Source organism: Argentina silus (assembly GCF_951799395.1).
Source record: "Argentina silus genome assembly, chromosome: 14".
NCBI classification, from domain to species: Eukaryota; Metazoa; Chordata; class Actinopteri; order Argentiniformes; family Argentinidae; genus Argentina; species Argentina silus.
Genome location: NC_139668.1, coordinates 3,290,807 through 3,316,193, shown reverse-complemented (window position 1 = coordinate 3,316,193; position 25,387 = coordinate 3,290,807). Strand labels below are relative to the sequence as shown.

Sequence of the window (25,387 nt, the reverse complement as noted above, 5' to 3'; positions counted from 1 at the left end):
ACAACTTCTTCCTACTTATTCAGGTCAGCCACCATTCTGCCTCATTGAGATACAATACGCCCACTCATCCACCCACGTGTTAAACAAACACAAACAGTCATGACATTCACACATTCGCACATGCACACGCACGCACACCATGTTTATTTCATCACTCCCTGACTTGGCCTGCAGGGCCATGCCAAGCTGGCTGCTGCTGCTGCTGCATACGCAGCTATAATGTGTTGTACCAACATGAGCAGGTCTGCTCAGGAGTCAACAAACACACTCGCCGATACACTCTGATGCATAGTGGAAGAGTCAGAGGAGTTGGAACGACGGGATAGGAGGTGTGTGTGTGTGCGTACGTGCGTACGTGCGTACGTGCGTGCGCCGGACCCTGCGTCCGCCGGACGGCGCATGCGCGATCTCTCAAGAGGACCAAAAGGTAAACAACGTCCTCCCCCCCCCTTTTGACAAATGGATTTTGACAGAGCCCGGCCATCCCGAGGCAGAGAGACCTGTCCCGAGGGCGAACTATAACAACATCAATTCATCTTCTGCTTTTTCTCCACCTCGGGTCATGTCATCGCCACCGTCTGCCGGGTCCGAAAAGGGGATGCGCCCCCGTTATCGGACGCATTGATCTTCATTCCATTGATGAACGATCACAGAGGACGTGTGAAGGTAGGGAAGTCTGGGTACAAGGGAGTATGAGTAGTCGGCGCATCGATCAATACGTTGCACCGCAACCTAGGATCGATGCAGCTGACAGCCGATCAGTCAATGGGCTTTATAACGAGCTCCTGTGAAAACAGAGGATGTAGGGACCCATGTTGATAGGGTCTGTGTTAAAAACAAGTGTGTAGAAATGGAGTGAAGGACAATAGGGATTCAGGACAAGACAGAGCAGAGATGAATCATCTAGGCTGTGTCACGGGATGCACTGGACATGGAAAGTGTGTGGTGTATCTGCTGGTATGGGTGTGTCTGTGTGTGTGTGTGTGTGTTTGTGCAAGTATGTGTGTGTAGACAGGTTTGAGTGTGCGGGGGGTGTGCACGTGTGTGCGTGCGTGCGTGTGTGTGTGTGTGTGTCGTCTCAGAATCCCTCAACAGCCGGCTGCTGCATGTGCAGATGGATGTAATGACCTCTGACGCTCATCCACAGGAGAGTGGAGCACAGAGCAGCCAGGTGGACTCAATACCATCAGATAAGACCTGATCAGCACTAAACGGTGCAAGACCATAGAGCTGCATGGACTCTTTACAATATAACTGTATTCACTGTTAAATAAATTAAAAAAAACACACAAAAGATTTTCCGACAACAAAAACAAGGCTTCGAGACAAAGAGAGAGACACCTTGAGACGAAGCGATGAGAGAATAACCAAAACAACAACAAAAGGAGTCCTTGGACAATCGTCTTCATGAACTATTGGATCGATGCGATGAATAGATGCAATAGCGGCATGGAATTTTAGATAGGGCAAAGCCTCTGCAAACAGCACGTCAGTAATTAATGGAATCAAAGTGCTGTTCAGATAAAGCACTCTTTCACATCACTGATGATGACTCTCTCCCTTCAGGCAAACAACCATGTCTGATTCGACCCCCCCCACCCCCCCAACACACACACACACACACACACACACACACACACACACACACTGGGAGGACACCTTGCTTTTCATTCATCTCACTGTCAATTTGCTGCTTGAAAATGGCAAAAATATCGCTACTTATGCAAATTGGGGGGGGGGGGGTGAAAGATGGGCTCCCACTGGTTGGTTTGGGATTTAATTATGTGGCCTAATTCCCTCTTTCCTCTGCATGTTAAAATGGCGGTGCTGGTGCCCTCAGTTGTAAAGTGAGGACTTAAGAGGGCTGGTCTGAAGGAGGGGACAGGAAGGACGTGGTCCCTACCCAGAGGGAGGCTGACAGCCCCCAGGCTCCATGGCTCAGTGGGTTGGTGCTTAGTGGTGCCTACTCTCGATTCCCACATACTGTAGGCCACATAGTGTACTGTGTGTTGAATATGCCACATTAATGACATCTGTGCATTCATTCCCCTGGCAAAGAGAGAGAGAGAGAGAGAGAGAGGGAGGGAGAGAGACAGAAAAATAGGATGGAGAGATAAAGCAAGACTAGACAGGGAGAGCGGTAGAGAAAGAGAAAGAGGGGAGGGGAGGAGAGAGAGAGAGAGATAATAGAGAGTAATGAGTGTCAGTTGTCATTGGTTTGGAATAAAAGCATTCCATGCTGTGTGGACACAAACCTACACGAAGGCTCTTTCTTGGTTCTTACAGTGTGCTCAGAGAGAGAAGGATACAAAACAAATGCTTGAATAAAAACTCACAGACACTTTTCCTAACACCTCCCATGCAGTGACACACATGTATAGTCATTCTCACGCACACCCACTCGGCACTCATGAATGCCCAGACCCTCTAGTGACACACGCACACTGACACAACATCTCCAATGACAGCAGTGAGTAGCAGAAGATCTAATCCATGTCATCACCGCGACAGAAAGTCCACTACATTACTGAACAAACATCTTCTGTGATGAATACTACAGATGGTCTGGGTAATTATAGTCCTTCAGCATGACAAGCTGCGTTTTTTCTTTTTTTTTCTTTTTTTTTTTAAGTTACAGGTTTCTATAATAGCTGGAGTATATGAGACAGAAGAGAGAGGAATGAGACAAAAATATCACTACTGTCATGCTGATACCATATACTGTATGTAACACAAGTTTGACATGAGTTATACAGCATATGTACATGTTTTTTTTAAATTATATTTGTCACAGAGACCTTGACTAGAACTCTGCTAAAAACTGCTAGTCCAAACAACAATACAATAATGATTTGATAATTTGATAATGTTCCTAACCATATAGAGTAAGCCTACCCTATGGTACGGCTCCATTCCACTAGCTGTTGATTGCATGGACTCTCCACGCACATCAACTCCTTCAATATGTCACAGCAGGTTTCCATGCCAATGAACTCCTTCAATAGGTCACAGCAGGTTTCCATGCAGATCAACTCCTTCAATAGGTCACAGCGGGTTTGTTCAAACGTCCTATTAGTATCAAGGGCACCAGTTGACTTCCTGGCCTCCTGGGGTGAAAGGTCAAGTGGCTTGCCCTCAAAGGCACTGTCGCCTCCTGGGGGAGGGGAGCAGAATTCAAACCCCCCAGGGGCTCAAGCTATCGACCGGAGACCGTATCACACAATCTGGGAACACTGAAACACCTAATGTAGAGGCTTTGATACATGCACCTTATTTTTCAGCATACCAGAGAGCACAGTGTTTTTTTTCCCCCCTCCTGGCTCAAACTCTGTTGTCTCCCTCACTGAAACAACAGAATGGACAGATTGAGCCGTTCATATAAGATCTTTATGGGAGTACCGATATGTAGCCCTGTCGTTTCCGTGATGCAGGTGGCACTAAGATCACACTGGGTAGAAAAAAAGCCATGAAAATGACTTGTCAGCTCAACCGCATGGACCCATGTGGCACATTATCAAGATTTTCTTCGGACTATTTTTCTACATCACAGACAGGCATAATAGTACAGTCACTATACTGACAATACAAGCCTGCTGGGTGGCTGTGATGTGGGACTACCAGTCAACGCAGCTCTGAATGTCAACCGTGTCATTTAAAGCCAATTACCGGGCAGAGGGAGGACAATAGAGAGTGGATGAAAGGTGTGGTGTACTGAATGAGGTGAAGGCGGTAAGCAAGCTTACACCTCACCCCATGCCAGATCAGCCTAATCAGAGGCCGAATCTACTGTAGAGCTTGATTCAGGAGATAAAGGGACTGAGCAATGAAGAAAAGAGAAGAAAGTCCATGCTCCCAATGGTTAAAATGGAACCCCAATTGTACAGGCAATAGCACCGATGTACAGTCAGTCCAATGTTTAAAACAATGTGTCCTCAAACATTTCGAAACAATGCATTCCATCCAAGGTTGATTCTTTGCCTCAGCCCAGTGATCAGATACGCATGATTCTGTCAGTGTAAACTCAATAAAGCCACTTGCGGAGGCTGACTCTAACACACGGTTCTCAGTCAACATGGGTTTAAGTAGTGAGCGTTGTATAGAGTGGTTGGTGTGTTGAAGAGGGCCTTCCTCTGGCATGATGAGCTTATGTTCATGTGGGATGTCTTGAGTAGAGGGAATAGGAGTGGTGGAGAGGGTGAGTCAGTGCTATCCAAAGGCTTCAGAGTTGAATCTGCCACATGAGTGAAATATGTGCATTAACTCCTCAGGCAATGAAAGCGAGAGAGAGAGAGAGAGAGAAAGAAAAGAGAGCAAAATAGCATGGAGAGATAAACCAAGAGCTGACAGGGAGAGCGATAGAGCAAAAGCAGCAAAGAGAAAAAGGGGGAGAGAGAAGGAGAGAAAGAAAGACCTCATCTCCATATACTGTCGAAACAAGCGGATTGGAATTTAAGGCTTGCCTGAGAAAGCTGCTATCAATACGGAAGCGGTGAAAACACAAGGCAATTTCAGACAAACACCAAACGCGCGTGATTGAGGGCGAATTAAAATGCAAATGCAACCCTTCCATTTTTCTTGATTTCAGCCTGCAGATAAGAAGACGTCTTTTTTTTGTAAAAAACGGGGGGGTGTGTGTGCAGGTTTGAAATGAAAGGAAACAAGAAAGAGGGTTGGGGGGGCAGGGTTAGGGGTTGGGGGGCGGTGTAGAGACAGATGAGGTTCAGTGGGCTCCTGGGCTGGATTCCAATCTAAATCCTCACTCCCTTCCATCTGCCCTAGCTGACTAATCCCTCACATGCAGCATCTGCCAGAACAATGTGTTTTAAGACATATCCATACCTATGTTGTCACCTTAGGGTTAGGGTTAGGGTTTAGGGTTAGGGTTATGGTTAGGGTTAGTCTTTGAGAGCATGTCATCCAGGCCAGAGGGAAGAAAGCAACTTCTCACATTGAAATACAGCCCTGACTTTTAGCCTCCCAGCCTAAGATTGACGAAACAACGTTGGTTTTGGCCGCTAAACCGTTCCTGTGGAGGAACAATCCTTTCTGGTGGCCGTGATACCAACAAGAAACCATGTCGGACAATTTGCCTTTTCTTTTCATTTTGTCTTCCATGCGTTGTTCATGGTGTGTGTGCAAATCATTAAAAAACAAAACAAGGAATGTCCAGATGAGCGGCCATCACGTTATGTCGTAGAAGGCTTTCCTCTGGCTGAGAGCGAAGGGGGGGGGGGGGGGGGGGGGAGAGACTTACCCTGTTCTCTACTTTTACTGAGCGTGAGCCTGACCAACTGAGCTGAATTTTTCATCAGCCTCCAATCTCGGGGGGTGGTCGGCAAAGAGCAAGCCTTTCCTGTCTTTCCCCACAGTGTGTGTGTGTGTGTGTGTGTGTCGTGTGCGTGCGTGCGAGCACGCCTGTATGTGTCTTTAGCAGCTACTGTAGATAATGTTCTGAGCAAACTCCTACATCTTCCCTGGCAGCTGGGACACTCTCAGAGAAGTCTCACAGTTATGCAACAGGGTGAGAAAGCAATAGGAAGTGAAACGAGAGAGAGAGACTTATTATATATTCACTCTGTACTTTTTAAATGCCTGTCGTTGGTGTCTTTTCAAGCTCTTCTCTATTTCTCCTCTCCCAGGCCTGGTGTTGGAGACTCAGAGAGTGAAAGAGACAAGGAGATAAGGGGAGGAGAATGGTCTGTTAATTGTGAATTGCCTGGTTCTCCAGTGTCTTTATGGCAGCTAATGGACTATGCCTCTCAAGGTCAACTCAAGGAGCATCAGACAACAGACAAAAGGAGCTCTTTGGGGAAACCATTTTAACCAGCCTGTGGTGGTGTGTGTGTGTGTGTGTGTACAAGAGAGAGAGGGGTAGATGGCCTGGTCCTCTTATGCCAAGATCTACTTCTCAAACCCTAGAAATGGCGGTAATTAGTTCCATGGTTAGGGATGTGGAGGTTCCATGGTTAGGGATGATTTCCCTGTAGCCAGAACCATCTGCTTTCCTGGAGCTGGTGTTTAGGACATCCCTAGAGTTTTGAAACAGCTGCCTGATGCTCAAACAGTTGACGTTCATGTCAGCACAAATGACACTAAGCTTGGTGAATCAGAGATATTGAAAGGCAGGTTTTCATCTCTGGGCCAGTACCGACGTACAACTTTCAATGGCTATTAGGAGTGGGCAATATGGACTAATTTTCATATCAGGATATTTTCCACACTCGATATGATATCACAATATACTTTTTATGAACCACATTTTATGAGCCCTGCAAAGTTTATTGATGACAAAGATTGCTTTTAACCAGATAAAAACCAGAGAAAGACATGGGAGAAAATGTACACTTGTGAATCCTTTTGTTATGCATATAATCTTGCAAATAATTGAACTTGTTGACCTTCTTAACAAACAAAGTGCATGATAAACTGCAGGATAGAAGTGCAAAAATGCAGGATAAACAGTTTGCACATAGGGCTTTTTTCCTACATAGGACCTACAACCTTTTTTCAAGTGAGCCAGGAACAAACATTTTTCAAGTCAGCATGGAACAACATTAAAACAAATGAAACAGTGCAAAAATGCAGGATCGATTAATAATAAGAGCTGAATTTAACAACAAAATTAAAATGGGTAGTTCCACTTTAGGGATGCTTACTCCCACGTTTCAAATAACAACAAAAAAACGTATCACCCAGTCATGTGTGCAAACTAGTTACATTTCTGGTTATGGGCCAGAAAAACTAGCCTGTCAACAGTCTCTGGTCTCAGTGTTCACCTGTGGCATGTGACAACGTTGCCACCAGTGTTAAACTATGTTATCTCTCTCCATCGTTTGCTTTTCTGTCATAGAGACAACCAGCGGAGGATGGCGCTTTTAGTGATGTGTGGGTGGGTATGGGCTGGAATCACTTTGATCATGTAAATAACGTGTTGTCTGTCTGTCTATGTTGCTGATATTGCCATTACGGTTGAAATGGGTAAGCCATTTAGAACTGTAAGGTCAATTTCACAAACCCACCAGACACACACACACACACACACACACACACACACACACACACACACACACACACACACACACACGTTCAGTGACTACCCACTTCCGATATTGTTATCACTGGTCTTTACGCAGACACGTATGATCATGGAACGATCTTCAGGGTAGACTGAATTTGGAGCACTTGGTCCTTTACATTTGTTTTAAGTCCTGAGTTCGGCACCAGCTCACAGAAACATGCTCTTGTTTTGATTAATAAATGTGTGTATTTGTATTGTATTGTGTTTTGTTTTTAAGGTGTTGTTTTGTAATCATATTTGTATTGTAATTAGGACACACCTGCAAAAAAGACCACAGTCTCAGCGTGTCTCCCTGGGTAAATAAAGGTTAAATACATAAAATACTATGATTTGCCAAGACCCATGTGTCTATGTATGTATAATTACAGTATGTATATATTTGCAATGTGAATTTTGCGTACAGTGAGTGACTAATTAAAATCCTATTTCCTTTATGAGGTTATTTCACAATAAATCATGCATTGTGTGGGTGTGTGTGTGTTGTATGGGAGAGCTGTAGGTCTGTCCCCTGTCTCCTCTCATGGCTGGTTGGCTTTATCGGTGGTGAGGGTGGAGAGTAGCTGGCACTTCCTGACTGCACCCCATCTGCCCCGGAGAGGGGCCCAGCCACCTCACCATCTGACCGCACATTACATCATTACCCCTCAATGCATCCCCCCCTCTCTCTCTTTCTCTCTCTCTCTCTCTCTCTCTCATACAGCATAGAGTAAATGCCACTGATGTATGCACAAACATGCATTCCTGAATGAGGACTTATCTGCAATCTCGCACGCACGCTACTTTTGCTACAAACACTGCCAAAAGTGCCATCGCTTCTACAATAACCCTCACTTACCCCCGTTTAAATCAGTTCATGCCATGTAAGACCAAACTCCCAAACACACAGACTGCAAACACCATACACACTGGAGCAAACACAGACACAAAAGCAAACATACTAAAACAACATACTGCATGCAGGAAAAGTCAATAATCACACACAAGCCCATTCCCCCAGACATGCTCTATGGTGGTGGACTTGCCCTGCTCATCCACATTGTTGGGGCTAAGGCGTTATGAGTAGCACCGTGTACTATGTTTAATATTACTTTTTCAAGTAACGCATATGTTACTTTATACATCTCTATATCTGCGTGTTGCATATATATATATATATATTAAAGACTTTGTCTTTCTAAACTGAATTCTTGCGGAACTTGTTTCCTGTTGTCATATTCAGTCCGTTTTCATTGTCTGAATTTGTTGCCACTGATATTTTAAGAAGAATAAATGTATATACAGTCAGTTATACATTTCTGAGTTTATGTCTGGACTGATTGAGAGGACTGCATCACATAAACTATAGGAGCAATTATGGACAGCTACAGATAGTGAAGATCTTCAGAGCAACTGTTTGTTGTAACAACCATTTAATAAATTAAAGCTGCAAGCAGCGATTAACAGGGTCTAAGCCTCATATGCCACCCGGACAATTTATTGGTTAATAGTGGCCATGTTGTTCAAATGGTAAACAAAACTGAACCTGTGAGCACCTCCATTCATTGATGCTTCATACCAAGTTTGGTGCAGATAGGTCAATAACTGTAAAAGCCTTGTTTCAAGTGTTTCAGGTTAGAGTTAAAAAATAGGGTTAGGGTTAAAAAACAAAACACATTTACTTTAAGAATTGTGCAGCTTCAAAGCTCAGTAACGGAATGACCCTAAAATCTCCCTGGGTTTTTAATCTTATCAATTCACCAAAACTCTGTTGAATATCTGCTCCAAATTAAGATTCACATATATCTTTCTACAGAGTGGTGTGTTAGCTATCAGATGATACCTTGAGTTTGAAAGTATCTGTTTTGGTTGTTGAGCTACAGTAAGTTAAGTGGATTTACATCTGGTAACAGAATGACAGTAACATAATTACTAATGGATCCCCTACAGAAACACATGATATATGGATTTGAATGTTGTTCTGTACATGATGATGTAGCTAAAATATGGAAATAAAGAGAAATATACAATAGACACTAAGGTAATAATGTTTTATTTTATCAACTTGTATATTGCAAATAATCACAAAACACCATTGAAACTCATGTGTTAATGTGATTAAATCAATGACATTTGTGGTTTTCAGCGTTTTTTTCTTCATTATACAAAACCAAAATAGCCTACACTTTTGGCAGAAAAGTGTATTTTACCTTAGAGATAGCCTCCGCAAAATTAAAACGTTCTTTATTGTTTGCAACCGGTGTGGGAAGGATCCTAAGAATCTGTCATAGGGACACCACACCATATGTGTCAGTGTGCTCTTTAATGATGAAGATAAATCCTTAGATGTCCTTATCCTTATGTTCGCTGAATTTACACACACACGCTCTGAACAGACAGACAGAAACAAAAGGATCTTGTGAAGGGATGGAAGTGCTGGGTTTAAATACAACGGGGCCATCCTCTGATTGGCTAAGGAGGTGATGAGGAATGAGGTGCAGTTGAACCAAATTGATTGCCGGAATGCCTGAGAAGGATGGAGATAGGTAGAGGGACAGAAACACAACAGAACACAAGACAACACAACAGTCATAACACTTGTCCTCCATATTTGTGTGATTTGCTGGCTTTTCCCCACTGTACTCAACAACAATGAAGTCTCCATTTAGTGGAGCATGAGATAAGGATGTTGATGCGGTGCTTGGCGAGGACGTTGATGCAGTGGTTTGTAATTACTACTGTTTGATTGTCCACTGTTTTTGGCTGTCCCTGTGGAAGAACCCTTTTGGAATCCTTTTAAGTTCCATGTATAAGCCTTTCAGGTTCCATGTAGAACGTTCTATGAAAAAGGTTCTACATGAAACCCAAAAGGGTTCTACATAGAATCCAGAAGCGTTCTACATGGAAACCAAAAGGGTTCCTTAAATGGTTCTCCCACAGGGACAGCCAAAGAACCCTTTTAGGTTCTGTTCAACCTGTACAATAAGTGAATGTAGCCAATTCAATTTCAGTAATTCCGTTACCGATTTGATTTGGTTATTCTGTTACCGATTTGGTAGAGAAAATTGAAAATATATTTTTTGGTAACAGAATTACCATGAGACTGGGCAATGATTCTTAAACTTACTGAAGCCAAACCATTTTGAAATATAAAAAAAGTGTTGATATTAGTTGACAATTAAAGACTATTTCTGGTAGATGTTTTCTTAAATGCTTTTCCATATGTTTGACCAGAAGTCAAAGTCTTTGCTTATCCCTACTCTTATGATGGAAGATGGTTTAAATTTCTGTATTTCTCACTTCATTTCCCCAAAATATAGACACTTAGCTTTCATACTGTATGACACACAATGCTCTGATGAATTCACATTGTTGTCCTTATGGGTCGTTTTACGCGGAACTGCCCGTAACAAGATTACTTGTGTTAAATGTAACAAGTAATATGTAATATATTACTTTTTGTAACGAATCCCAACACTGCTCATGCATCCTTCAATAATAACCATGGACACTGAACATGTGTAGCTTGAGGCTGGGAGGAGCCAGTAGAAAACCATTTCATGATTGCAGAAGTGAAGCCAGAGAGGAGAACCATTTACTGTAAATATTTTATACTTAGCATTCATATTTCCTATTTTTCACATAATTCCACATTTCCACTACAAGTAGTGTGTGTGTTGTTTTTCTTTTTTTTAGAAGAGAAGCACACACAGCATGGGCATATGTGTGTGTTAATTGCAGGTGGGGGGGGCACATATGTGTGACCTAGTTTGTTTGGGATTTATTTGATGTCATTTCACCTTGTGGTAATCAGTGCAAGTTCTGTGATTCAGGAGTTCAGGATAAGGTAGGCATGGGGCGCTGGATCAACAATCACTATACTGCTGCGTCTGACATGATGCTAAACCATCCTGAAGCTGACTGACATGGTTCTAAACCCTCCTGACTGACATGGCTGTCTGAATAAAGCAGGTGTATCTGAGGGCCCTGGAAGCAGCCCCAACTCATGCTTCTCTGATTGCAATCAGGACGAGGAATTGTTATAGGTGCATACCAAACAATACACACCCACTTGTAAATTAATGCGCACACACACACACACACACACATTTATTCAAGGGCAGGCAGGCAGACACACTGCTGCAATAACAGTGCGTCATTGCTCTCTGGCCAACCTACTAAAGACCTGGGTAAGACTTCCTGATAAGAGTACCTGAATTGACCTTAACGAATACAGTAGGTTACATGAACAAATGTGGGAACAAGAGTGATACTGACATTTGGGCGTGTGAAGCTTTTTTTTTTTATTATTTAGGGGAGAGCGTTCCCTGCACTTCCACTGAAAAGACATACCTGACCATCTTCGTCCTCCCATCATAAACACGTGTCCAGAGATCAAGAGTGGTTTCCTGTCATAATTATTTTCTTACACTGTTGGGTATGCTGTTGCCCTGTGCTACCATCAGGTAAAATAGTTGGTATCGCTGCGTGAATAATTCAAACGTTGGTTTCTGCACTCGTCAGGAATGAGAAACCCTTGTGGACTGCATCATTTTGCCCAGTGAATTTACGGATGTCCACTGTCTTCAAACCTTTGCCAGTGAATGCACAGATGTGGCATTACAGCCTATTAGGGGGCAGAGGTTAGAGGAACCTACCTGGAGGGCTGTTAGTATCAAAAAGTCCTTGTGGTAATCACCTGTCTTTGTGCCCTTGAGCAAGGCACTTACCGCCACGGGCACTGCGTTATTGACTCCTCCAACCTCTCCTTCCTCTGTGTGTGTTTATATGTATGGGAGTGTGTACTGGAGGAGTTGAAATGAGGCAGAACACCAACTCCCATAAACACTGATTAATAAAGACTCTCTTCTTCTTCTCCTCTGATTAATCCACTAATGACACTTATTCATATTCAAAGAGGACCTCTACAGTAAACTTAACTAATGTGCCATAAATTGTTGGAAAGCATTTACTACTCGTACTTCAATAATTCATCCTCTTTGGTCATCTTGAAGGGGAGTCAAGTCTTCCACCATTACCAATGATTAATCAGAGGAGAAGAAGAAGAGAGATCTAATGTGCCTTACATAGTAGGTAAGCATTAGTTACTGACACTTCATCACTAGTTCATCCCTTTTGTGCCACCTGAAGTGAAGTTCTTAACAACTTAACCTTTACTAATGATTTCCTCATGTGCCATAAGTAGTAATAATCCATTAATTACTTAATGTTAAAGTGTTAGACCATTAGTTCATCCTTTTTGTGCCCCCTCAAGTAAAGTTGTGAAATATCCGACCTTTACCTATGATTAACTAACAGTTGAAAGGTCCAGTATGTAACATTCAAGCTTTCTAATGGTTGTAATGGCTATGTTTAATCGGTAGTGATCAGGGAATGAGATCTCAAGAGAAATATTTCATTTACGAAATCTGTTTTGAAATGAAAACAAATGGTTTTACGAAAGCGTCTTCTAAAATGCAGTGTCGTACCCGGTACTCGGTTTGCATATAAACATGTTGTTACTTCCAGGGGGGTTCTAGGGAAGTTTTCCCCTTTCTGTCTCTGGAGGCTGCCTCCTCAAATGCTAATGTCCAACACCGCAAGTCCATTTTGGGGACGGGGGTTATATTATTATTAGGGAGGATGTTGAATTTCGCCACGGTGGCAGATTTCGAACAACTTTACACCCTGCTGTAAGCATGAACAATTAATCATCATCCAATTATCCATACAAGTCTTTTTATTGAAAAACTAACCCATCATAATCCAAAATATAAGGCTGTTTTACCTAAGTGTTTATTAACAGTACACAAATGTTCGAACAGCTTCGAAATATGTTTAGAACTCACTTTTTGCACATTATCTTCTCAACAGATCGTTATCATTTAACATGATCATAAACATCATTAAGATAACAGACCCCTCCAGAGGGATAAAAACCATGTGGTTGTGTCACATGGTACGCCTGGCAATCTGTACTTTTCAGGTAAGTCGACACTCTAGTGAATATGCAAGACAGTGGGCAACAACGACCCCCATCCATTGTCAATGGAGCAACGGTGAACAGCCACAGAGCAGCTCAGAGATTTGGACCGTATGATAACCTTCAGTCATTTCCTACAATCTAGAGCCTTGAATCCTAAAAGATATCCGTATATCACCAAAGATACAGGGAATTCCCCTAGGCCTACACTCGAGGCTATAAAATAACTGCCTATTTGAGCTGTCACTGTCTTCAGACAGTCACAAATAGGCCTACCTGTCTAGCAATCCATAGCCATGAAGTTTGTAAACTAAACTAAACTATTCAGAGTAGAGGTTGGCATGGGAGAGAAAATATATCTCCTGTCCTCGACAGCCTCAATGCTACAGTATTTTCCTATCCTTTATCAATCCCACTGAAACCTAAAACCCTGACTCCTGTCTCCATGAAAATTCCTCACTTTATTGTGTTATAGGTTGCATTATGTGTCCTGCTTATTATAAAAATACCGCTAAAACATTTTCCCCATTTCTCTGAGCTGTCTTGAGTGTAAAAGCTGCCCATTTGACAGATAAGGGCTTCATTTAGACGGTAGAGAGAATGGGTGATGACTACAACCTACGGTGTGAAAGTAGGTACTGTAGATATATTTTTGGAACACAAGTTGCTCCAAGTTATATCTTGATATTTAAACAATTCCCTCTGCTCACCTCTCCATTCTTCATGAGCTGATCTGCTACTCTCCCTCCTTCAACTCTACCGCAAATCCTTTGTGTTCCACAAGCTGCCGTTTGCTTTAGGGCAAACATTATGTCGGGACATTATGTTTTTATTGTTGTGCGCTTTTTATTGAGGGGTTCTTTAACTTTTGAAAGTGAAAAAATATCAAAATCAAAGGACAAAATGTTTTTTTAAAAGAAAAAGTATAAAGAGTAAATAAATAACCAAGATGTACAAAGTCTGCTCCCTATTACAAATCCCAGTTTTTCAATATTATCAGCGCTGTTGACACAATAGTGTTACGATTCACTTTTTTATCAAAGGCCCGGGACATGCTCCTTCCCGAGGCCCAAAAATCTTTGTTCATTTTCAAAGATTTCTCACAAAAACGAGCATATCTTTGTGAAACGTCAACAGAGCACTGTGCCTACCCCAATTACCCCGCAATTTATTTTCAAAGCCTTTTACATTTAATTCAGCCCATTTCATGCTTATTTAGCTTTTTGTGACCTACGGAAACAAATTTGAAGACGACCACCAATTCTCAAAAGTAGAATTTTGGTGCTTATTATCAGATGTATTAGGTTACAAAATCACACTTTTGGGATAAAATGTACATATGTTAGAGAAATACCCCCACTGAACGATTCACAATGTGAAGGATCATATAGTTTTTTTTGTAATTGTATTTTAGAACGAAATGTCATCACCAAAGTATGTTTTCTCTCACTGGGCAGAGTGAATAAACACCCTATATCTAGGTGGCTACTATGCTGGATAACATCTGCATGCTCTACCTCTGTGGATAATCTATATAGTTAATACGCTGTTGAAAAGTTTGCAAAGTAATGAGCTACCTTTGTTACCAGCTTGCTCACTATATGGTGTTTAGCAATACTTTAGCTACCTAACGTTAGCTTTCTTAACTGCTAGCTTGTTAGACACCAGTGGTCACAACAAGCTAGTTAGCTAAAATAAGCTTTTGAAGAAAAAAAAAACATGTTCACTCCAAATTGTACGATTAGCTTAGAAACAACAATATGCAACTGACGCCATAAATAACTAAATTGAAAAATATTACCTTTTGGCAAGATGACTTCCTTCGTTTTTCTTGGTTTGAATGAGGACTTGAGGTTGAAAAGCGAACGGTCCACTCTGCTCGTTGAGTAACCAATGACACCATTGCTCCTTCAAGGCAGAGCTGCCCTCAGAACACCATTCATCCCCAGAAATGTCAATGAGCGCTGGGCTCATGTATAATATATATTACCCATTTGTTCATGCTGGGTGACAACTACATGAGTTTCTGTCCAGTAGTAAACCTTTACCTATTCACACGAACAAATAGCAGTACAAACATGAATTATTCAATGTCAAAAGAGCGCTTGGGCTCATGTTATACGTTTATTCATGCTGACAATTACATGACTTCCTGTCCAGTTGTAAATCTTATTAACATGAACAAATAGCAGTACAAACCATGCATTCATGTATTAGGAAATCATTTATGCAGTTATTGCAATTTGTATTAATGGTTTCTTAATGTATTAGTTCACTATTTGTGGATGTTAACTACTGCATTCGATAATGTCAATTCATGTACCCTTACCAGAAAGTGTTACCCAGACGGGTCAGGTTCACAAGGAATGACACACCCAATAACCTTTTTCCCCTTCAGCATCATAACAAAGGCCCCTAACCCTCATCTAGGCTGCTGTCAGATAGTTCTGAACATGCCGGTTAGAAACGTCTGCGTCAACTAGGGAAGAAAGAAGACTCCTTCAATTCCGAAGGGTATCCAAAACCCGACATTCTCTCACACTCTTTCACTCCCCACCCTCCTCATATCCATGTTTCCCCCCCCATCCCTCCACCTCTCCTCCCTCCTGCCTACCCAATTCCCCTTCCCCCTACTCTCTCTCCTGCCTACCCAATTCTCCTCCTCCCCCCTCTCTGTCCTCTCCCCCAGACTCCACTCTCGCTTCTGCCAAACAACTGAACAAAAATGGGCCCATGCTGACAAGTTACAACGCACCGCCACTCTCCCCATTACCGCTTCCACCACCTACACCGCTCTCACTGGACCCACGGCTAGGATCCTTTAATTGTGAATAGCAGACTCCACGGGGGCTATAATTTCATTTCAGATGGGGTGAAGGGTAGGGGGGAGCAGAGAGAGGGGGGGGAGAGGGGGAGGGGGGGGTCGCAAAAGCAATTGAGCCGGAGCCGTGCGATTTATGTATTTATTCATCGCTGAGGACACCGCGCATTAAAAGGTCGGGCAATTTTCCAGGTCACTGGTCAAACCCACACTTCTTGAGGAGAAGAGGGGCGAGAGAGAGGAGAGGGGGGGACGTTGTCACGGCAATGGCGAGGTGATGGAGCCAGCTGTGAATCGATAACCACCCATGTGTAAATGAGTCTACAGTATGTTGTATGTGTGTATGCTGCTCACCCTTGTGCGTGTGCGTGCATGCATGCACGTGCGTGTGTAGGTTCCCTAGCCGGGCTTAATGAGTTTAAAAGGTCAAATGCCTCTCTAAAAGATTAATGGGGTTTTATAGGAAATGGGGAAATGCTTTGCGGGCACCAGCCAGCTAAATTTCCTACATGACGGTCATTACTGGAGAGGAGAGAGGTGCAGAATTACACACAAAGGCTAGGAAACTCGCTGTGTGTGTGTGTGTGCGTGTGTGTGTGTGCTCTGCCACTTGTATCTAAATTACTGATCAGTACATGCTGTTTAACAGCCAGAGCTGACAGCACTGATAAGCAGATGATTAGAACAACAGGACGTATTTCTATGACTGCACCAACCCTTTGTCAGTGGAAACCTATCTTGCCTTTACGCCAGTCATTTCTATGGAGAATCAAACCCCCTTATTTTGCATGTCAAATCTACCTATGCCTTACTTGCTTATAAGTCCACACACACTCACTCACATGTGGACTCCTATGGCTTGCACAGAAATGTTCCCCTTGAATCCAGATTAAATCAGTGCCGTGGAGAAGCCCACAATGTACAATACACTTGAATTCGAAGTACTTGGACTATGTTGAGGAGGAAGGAACATGATCACATGAATATGACATGACACATGGCTTTTCGCTATATTGAAACACTTTAGAGAAGTGTCCTGCACACAGACAGTACAGCCCTTAGAGCAGACATTCCCAACCTGTGGGCCGCGGGTAAAGCAGGTGGGCCGACAAATCACTGGCAAACTTAGATTTTTGAAGAAAATAAAAATATGGATTTTTGATGTGCACGGATAATAAATATTTAACAGAAAGGCCTACGAATATCAGCTTCATTAGGATGCATAAAGGGAGAGAGAGAGCACTTTTTTTCTCTCTCAGCTGCTGAGAGCACGAGGGGAGGGGCTGGTCCTCACTCACAGAACACAGATCTATCTGGCTTACACACACAAACACACAGAGGAAGGGCAAGCTGAGAAGCCATCTTTCCTTTTTGCCTAACGAGCCTGTTCACTCATCCACTTTAGGTTACGGATAATAAAGTTGGTAAAGTAACTGAATAAATCATGTTGTTAAGGTAAGGTTTCCATGTCACCTTACCATGTTCCACCAAACTTCGCCCTACTGCTATCAATCAAGATGCTGGTTTTTTTCAGTGAAACTTGGCTAAGCCGTCCTGCTTGTGTTCCGAACTGTGCAACATTTTACCGAAAACATTTGAAAAGTTTATTTTGTCTCGACTGTTGATCTACTGTTAATCTGGGAAGTTCTCGCTCCAGTATGGACTGTGAACTGATTGGGTGGTTTTGACTGTTTCCATCACGATAGATGACGAACCCAGTAGTAGCCCAACACCGGCCAGCCATGACGTGAACCTGCACATCCTGAGGTGCCCTCTCTGTCCCTTTCGTTCGGTGACTGATAGGAAATCTGCGGCTGTCAGATGAAGTCCGCTTTGAGGGTGTGCCGTCTCCCACGAACAGCTTGATCGTTCAAATAAAACTTTTTGTGAGAACAACGTTTGGCTCCCGCATTATCATTACTTGGGGTCGGGTGTATCTTGGGCCACAAACATTCTATATACTTTCAAGGGGGCCTTGAGTCGGAAAAGTTGGGAACCGCTGCCTTAGGGATATGCAGTGAGAACAGCATAGCATTAGCATTGTGACTGCCTACGGCCACTGTTCCGAGCGTCGATCACTTTGTCTTATGATGACTGACGGATAGATGATTCACTGACTTAGACAAATGTATTTGTTGTAAGTCGCTTTGGATAAATAAATGCAACAGAATTCACTGAGCCAGGCCCGGCTAGTCGAGCACTGACCGAGCACGGAGTGGATAGGGAGAGGGGAACGGGGAGGCTCCTGGCAGGGAGAGGACGGCGTGAACACATCTCCTGTGTCTTTAGTGTCCTGGGTGGACACACACGAGGGGGCTTCGTGTTTTACAAGCACCCAGAGAAAACAAACCACAGATCAGAGGTTCACATAACCGGTTCTGCCCAATTCGCCGGTCTGACTGTCTGACTGGTTATGAGTGCTACTAGAAACTCTTTCAAATCAACATAGGAAGACAATGATACAGCTTGATGGGCAAAATACACTAGGAGGATGACTCCTATTACGGTGTGTGTGTGTGTGTGTGTGTGTGGGGGGGGGGGGGGGGGGCTACTCTGTGCCCTCCTCACCTCTGATAAAGAAAGTAATGCTGCACCCTAAACAAGGCTAGATTGAGGCTGATGGTCTCTTAAGCCAACAGCTTTCGAGGGGCCAGCACATTTAACCTTTGGTGCAACCAACACATTCGCTCACAGGCAGGTAGGTTCTTTGGACGGGGCTCACCAGCCTATTCCTCTAATTCCACCTGCATGGACATCAACATGAAATAGTCCGCCAAAACACCACTCTATCATTACAATGGCACGGAATGAGAAGCAAATAAATTGTTCATGGCAACCCTGTAAAAGGAAAGGAAAGGAAATGGCACACACTTTTTCAATGTGGCTGTTTGCGATTAGGCCTTTTACACCGTTGAAACCTTTAAATAACCTTTAAAACAGGCTTTAAAACAACATGCCATGTGATAAGGGGAGTTACATATGCCTGCACCAGGAGAGGCTGGTCCCTTTTATCTGCTGCACAAAACTCACGCGAAAAAAATCAGTTCAAATAGAGTTCAGCTTCACTTTATATGTTCTCAACAGTGGTTATGAGACAAATGTAACTTAGAAACATGTATTTAATAAGAGTGGGAGGAGATACTTTTCGTTCTTGTAAATTCAAGCCGTAATTTCTTTTTATTATTTTCATACAAACAATTATAATAACCAGCTAATGTAGAATATCCCGAGGTGATGACCACACCACTCAAAAATACCAGTGTCATAAACTGAAGCCATGTCCCAAGTGCCCTCTCATCCCCTGGGGCATTCATGTTTCCTCTCCAAGCACTGTGAGGAGCCATGTCAAAATCTCTCATTACTGTATGTACAGTCAATCACATACACAAACACTGTCACATTTGTGGTGTTTGTCTTCACAGTAAAATCCTGTCCTGCGTTTCAGTCCAGAGTTGAGTTCTTCACCATTCGTCTATGATAAGCCTATCCTGCACACTGCTCAGCTATTCCCTACATCAACTGGTCCCTAACCGTAACCCACTTCCCATAATATGTTTGCATAAATGTCTTCAATAAACATTTTATGTTAAAATAATCTGTCTACAATGTTTGATACAAGATTTTCTGTCAATGTGCAGTCCTCTCCTATCTTCTCCCCTGCTGTATGGACACTCCCCAGTGTCTCCATGTTCCTCCTCACTTCCAGTTAGGCTTCATGAATATTTACTGATGTGGGGACGGGAGTGGGCTGGGATGAAACTGGCAACGCTAAAACCATGTGCAAAGACTGCTTGGGTCGTTTGGTGTCACCTCAAGATGCTCGCTGCGACCAAGACAAACGTTGTCCAATATAGGCGGAGCAGTAAATGGGAGTGTTCGGAGGACTTTTCAAGGACAAATTAGCCATTTCACGTTCAATAATTAACAGATGAAATAGTGGTAACAGAAAACTAGCAAACAATACAGAAAACTAACAAATAATACATCTAGATTATGATATCATAGACATGCAAAATTCAGTGCGAGGCACACCTTTAGCCCCTAGTGTTTAACAGCTTTGGTAATAACCTAGAGCAGAGCAAAGCGTGTTTGGCTTACATATGCATACCAATGCATAACACCCACACACACACACCCACACACAACTTTTACTTCAAATCCTGCAAAAATCAGCTCTTGTATACTTCAGCATCCGCCAATAAAAGGTCCATCCATCATTCTATCCCAAATTCCATCTATCATTGTATCCCCCCCCCCCCCACACACACACACACACACTCTTCAATAAGGCTAATCCCATCTAAAAAGCCATCTATTCTTCCTATAACATTGCCGATACAGCAGAATAGTGCGCGTCCTTACAGGGAACAAAGGAAAATCAAGTGACCGTTGGGCCGCTTTAAATAAAGACAATTATATAACAACAATATATTTAGCCAACGCTTTCATTCAAATCGACTTTCAGTACAGTGAGTGCTCACATGTTTTGCATGGTCCCAGCGGGAAACAACCTCTACCACCTGAGACCATAAAAGGAGAAATTAATCAATCCATCACCAAGTCAATGTTATAATGCTATATAAATCAACTGATAAACCATAAGGACAAAAGTTCACACCAGATTTTACTGGGGGTTTTAAACCGTTTTTAATTTGTCATTTCTAGGTCTCTCTCTCTCTCTCTCTCTCTCTCTCTCTCTCTCTCTCTGGCACTTCCTTCTTCCTCTCCTCCCCTCTCTTTCACTGCCATCAAAATGACACTGACCGAAAAGCCCACAGAGGGAGAATGTCACAGACACGCCTGCCAACTTCGCAAATCACTGCGACCTTTCACACGCGGTAAGGTCGCCACGATCACATCCAAACCTCTCCTGCTCAGCCAACAGAGAGACTGGGGACTGGAGCTCAGGCGTGGGCAGTCAGAGAAGAATTTTGCATCAATCAGAGCAAATTTGTCTCATCTGATATGCAGGATTTGTGTCAGCTGCTTTCGAAACATCCATCTGATCAGAAATAGATGGCAGACATTAACATATGCACAGAAACATGAAGAATATATCACTACAATGTGGGCCAAATACTGTATTTCAATCCACTTATGGCTTATTTGATACCACAGAATTAACCATAGAACTAAACCTAGAATTAAGGTAAGTGGGGGGCCAAACTGCATGAACGGGCCACATGTTCAATGCCAATGCTGCTGTAGCAGGTTAGAGCGTCGTGTGCAGGTGACCAACCCTGGGTCTGTGGCGTCGTCACTCGGGCCATGCTGACAGATACAAACCTACGCCGGCAAAAAACACAATGAACCCGGAGGCTACGCTGCAGTTTCAGCCCCGGCTGCATCGCCTCCCCGCTGCAGAGTGAATACAGAGGGAGGGAACGGAGGGAGAGGGGGAGGGGGGGTGGGGGTGGAGGGGGGAGGTGGGGGGGGGGTGGGTGGGAGGGGATGGGGGAGTAAATGAGATCCCGATGAGATGCCAAGGTGTGTTAGCGTTGAGGCGCGGGGAATGAGAAAGCGGCGGCGAACGCTAGATTGACTGTGTGTGGGGGGGGGGGGGGGGGGAAGCCTACATGGCCCAGCCGTATTAGCAGTCGCTAACCCAGCTGGGGATGTGAGCCGCATGCTAAAGCGGGGGGGGGGGGGGGGGGGAGCAGTACACACACACACGAGAACACTCGCATGCACACATACACACAGGTCAATGTAGAATCTGAAGAGACATGCAACCGGATACACAAAGGGATATGCATAATTAAACAAGACATGCACAAACAGAGACTTGCACAGAAACACTCATCAAGGTACATAGAAAGAGGAATGAAAAGAAACTCAGAGAAACACACACACACACACACACACACACACACAAAGAGATTGCTTCTTCTATGAGAGGTGAAAGAAGCGTTACAGATACCCATGACCGTTTGGCATGAAACATGTGTATGGGTTCATTCAGACTTGCAGAGATAGACAGATGAGTAGGGATGGAGAGTGAATTGTCTCTCTGTAACACTAATAGTCTGGATAGGGGAGAGAATAACAGAGGCAAATTCTCCCATTGTGAATCTCTCTCACAGTGCGGCCAAACCAAGCCTTCAGAAACACATTGCTTTCACAGCAATTAATCGCTGTCACAACATCAATTAGGACAAAGAATCCAATCCAACAGACCAGCATTCCAGAGACACGACTTATGCTGGCAGTGGCTGGCATATGTTCTCTGTAAGTATAGCTTGCATGTGTGCACTCACTGTATGCATACCATGTCATGTGAGTGTGTGAGAATGTGTGTGTGTGTGTGTGTGTGTGTGTGTGTGTGAGAGAGAGAGAGAGAGAGAGAGAGAGAGAGAGTGAAAGAAAGCAGCCTGGCTCAGCTGTGCTTAGGCGCTGCCAGAAGTAACCCTCTAGAAAGCGCCTGGGGGATGCATCCCATTATGTGTCCTTCCTCCTCTGAATCCCTGCTCTGATTAGGACGCTTTACTGCCCTCACCTGAGCCTAACACTGACACACAGCCCCAGCCCCACAATCAAACATCCACTCTGTACCATTACAACCACTGGCTGACTCCTCTACCAGTGAGACAGGGCATACACAAAGAGCCAGCTACAACACTATGAACTGATGTCAGGGAAGAAGCATCAGTGACAGAGTGGTGGAGGGGAATGGGACAAAGGAGACCAGTTGCTCTAAACCAGTGCCTTCATTCTACAGTGACATTGTAGAGTGCACAGGTCATTTGTTTCTAATAATCGCGTCTTTTTAAAGAAGAAATGTAAAGCTGAAATACATTTTGGAGCACAATACCGATAAGCAATGCTTGATTTACAACAAGTGATACAGTGACACTTTGTATTTTCTCAGAATACAGTTTATCCATGTCATTTCCCACAACAAGTATATCGCAACTACGAATACTGCAACCACGGAAATGATAACACAGGTAGTAGGAGAAGATATCGTCGTCTGATAAATCATTAAATTGTAACTCTTCTCTTAGTTTCAATGTTGCCGGTTCATATCAAAATGACAGGTGGGTGAATGTCAAGTCTCTAGATTCACTTTATAACTGACAACTGTGACAACCGATTCAATTCGCAATATGAATCTATATCCGAAAGAAACAAACTATCCGCTTGTGTTTCCATTAGCTTTTACTGGACAGGATTTCTGGCCAAAAACCGTTATACTAGTATTTGTCCACATGTGTTGAAGCTGCCCGCGTCGAGATGTAATATTGTTACAAACATACAATCTTGTAGCCTTCCAAACATCATTTGTAAATTGTTAGTGTGTTTAACATCCCTCTTTGAATAGGAAACACAGCGTCGTCGGTCTCTCTCTCTCAACTTGAAAATGTGCGCACCTGCGGGGCTGGCGAGTCGACCAAAAAACACGTGGACATTCGGTAAATAGAAGTCAGAAAATCGGTTTTACATACCTTCCTCAGCATGGCAGTTCTTGTTTTTATTAATTAGTAATATCCAAAGCAGCGAATGTAACGTTTTAAAAAGCTCCATCTTTGACTGGCCAGCTCCGCGAAGCTCTTGTCATCTCTCTCTCTCTCTCTCTCTTTCTTTCTCTCTCTCTCACTCTCCAGCTCGCGCGCTACAGAGCCGTCCGGGCGAGTGCAGGATCCGGGCACCGTGCGCCTTATTTGATATCTCGGGGGAGGGTGTTTATACGGATAGGAGGGGGTTAGGATTCAGATTGACATCATCAAAGTGCAATGAAGTACCGTTTCGAAACAAGGGTACGAGAAGGTCGCCTATCAAAGCGCGCAGTCCTACATCGCGTTTCCAGATGTTTCACTACTAATGTATGTGTGTGTACTTTGTGAAACTGAAGTGTATCTCCCTTCTCAAAACTACAGTAAAGCTAAAGTCATGCCTGTGGGTTGGTTGGCTTTGCTGCTGTCCTGGTAGGTGATGAAGGTATCAGCGTCGATGAAAACCCTCGAATGCCAGTAAGTGGTTCTAGAATAATATAGACTATTTCATTCCAAGAGGAAATAAGGAATAGACGACGGGACACTCTAGTGGTTATGGATGTTTTTGGACGCAAATGAAATATTTGTGAAATAATGACACAATGTTCTTTTTATTTTTGTATTATTATAATTTTATTTTTTTACATATAACGTTTTTCAAATTATTTGTACTTACATCCAGGTTATTCAGTTGATACAAGTATTATGCACTGATGAATGAATGAAAAGCTATTAGATAACATTACAACTGCCTTACATTTAATTGTGTCATGGCTCTTCTCTGTCTTGGCGCCCCAGTGGTGGAATGAGTTCCCACCACTGATAGGACAGAGTCACAACCTATCTTCCGCCTTAGACTAAAGACCCATCTCTTTAGGGTACACCTGGACTCCTTCTCCTCAGACCTCTCCACCCCATAAGACCCTGCATTACCACAACTTGAAAAAAATAAGTTTTCTTCCTTTCTCTTCCTTTCTCTAGCATTGTGACTACCGATGGCACTTTTACTTACGATGACTGATGTATAGTTGATTCACTCACTTAGACAAATGTACTTACTGTAAGTCGCTTTGGATAAAAGTGTCTGCTAAATGACTAAAATGTAAAAATGTAAATGGTCTGATATACACTTGCAATGTCTTGCATCATTGTTGGCCACTGTAGAAAGAAACAATGATGCTGCAAATAATTTGCCTTGAGGCTATTGACATGTGTAAGCCATATTGACCATTCTCTTTTCAGCTGAGAGGGCAAAGCAAAACAGCATTGGTCTTGGTCGAAGTCCCATTTTTGTAAAACGAGAAGACTAAACTGCTCATGTGAAACATGTTGTATCTCACAATTTAAAATCAATGCATCTCTGACAGCGAAAGGCAGCATGCTGTGGACTTCTAAGCTTAAATAATCATTTGCAGTGTTTGTGAAGAACAACTATCTGCTAAAGAATGTGTTGGAAGTAAGTGTCTTTCTAGTACAAAAATAAATAAATAAACTATTATCATGCTTGTAAGCATCTAGGAAAGATATTCAGATTGGGATCAAAGACATTTTGTGATCATTATTAATTGTGTTTACAGTGACAAAGCTTGGACTGAGTGAGATTTTGTTAATGGGTCATGCTACAGAAATGGTGCAAATTGGAGGTATGATTATTATTTTATTTTTTTCTGAATCTTCCCACACATATTCAATCAACAATGTGTCAGGTAACAGAACACATTTGGAGTCATTAATTTGTATTAATTATTAATTTTCTCTTAGAGACACCCTTAAATTGAGGAAAATTGAGGAAAAAACTTAAATAAAGACAAAATCTTTAACATGATTCAAACTTTCTTTTTCACTATGTGTTAGAGGTGATTTTAAAAGGATTAGGATTACAACATTTTGATACATAATTGAATCATTTTCTTAAGGAATTTTCAAAAACAATTAAGCCGTACTTTCTAAGATTAGATGAGCATCGTTTCTTCGAGTTACAGTTTTGACTGTACAACGCCTCGATTTACTAATGGATGCAAGGTCATATGCCTCTA

The 25,387-nt window shown here is 42.9% G+C and overlaps 1 protein-coding gene across 1 annotated transcript in view; it reads right to left on the bottom strand.

Annotated features, from left to right (window-relative positions):
• epha10 (EPH receptor A10) overlaps nt 1-23,382 on the bottom strand; it is a gene marked incomplete at both ends in the record, with an annotated part of 118,713 nt that extends 95,331 nt beyond the window's left edge. The window contains one exon of the mRNA XM_083684410.1: nt 23,304-23,382. Within this exon, the coding sequence (XP_083540536.1) occupies nt 23,304-23,382 (79 nt within the window). The remainder of the gene's footprint in view (nt 1-23,303) is intronic.
• Nucleotides 23,383-25,387: the final 2,005 nt, after the last annotated feature.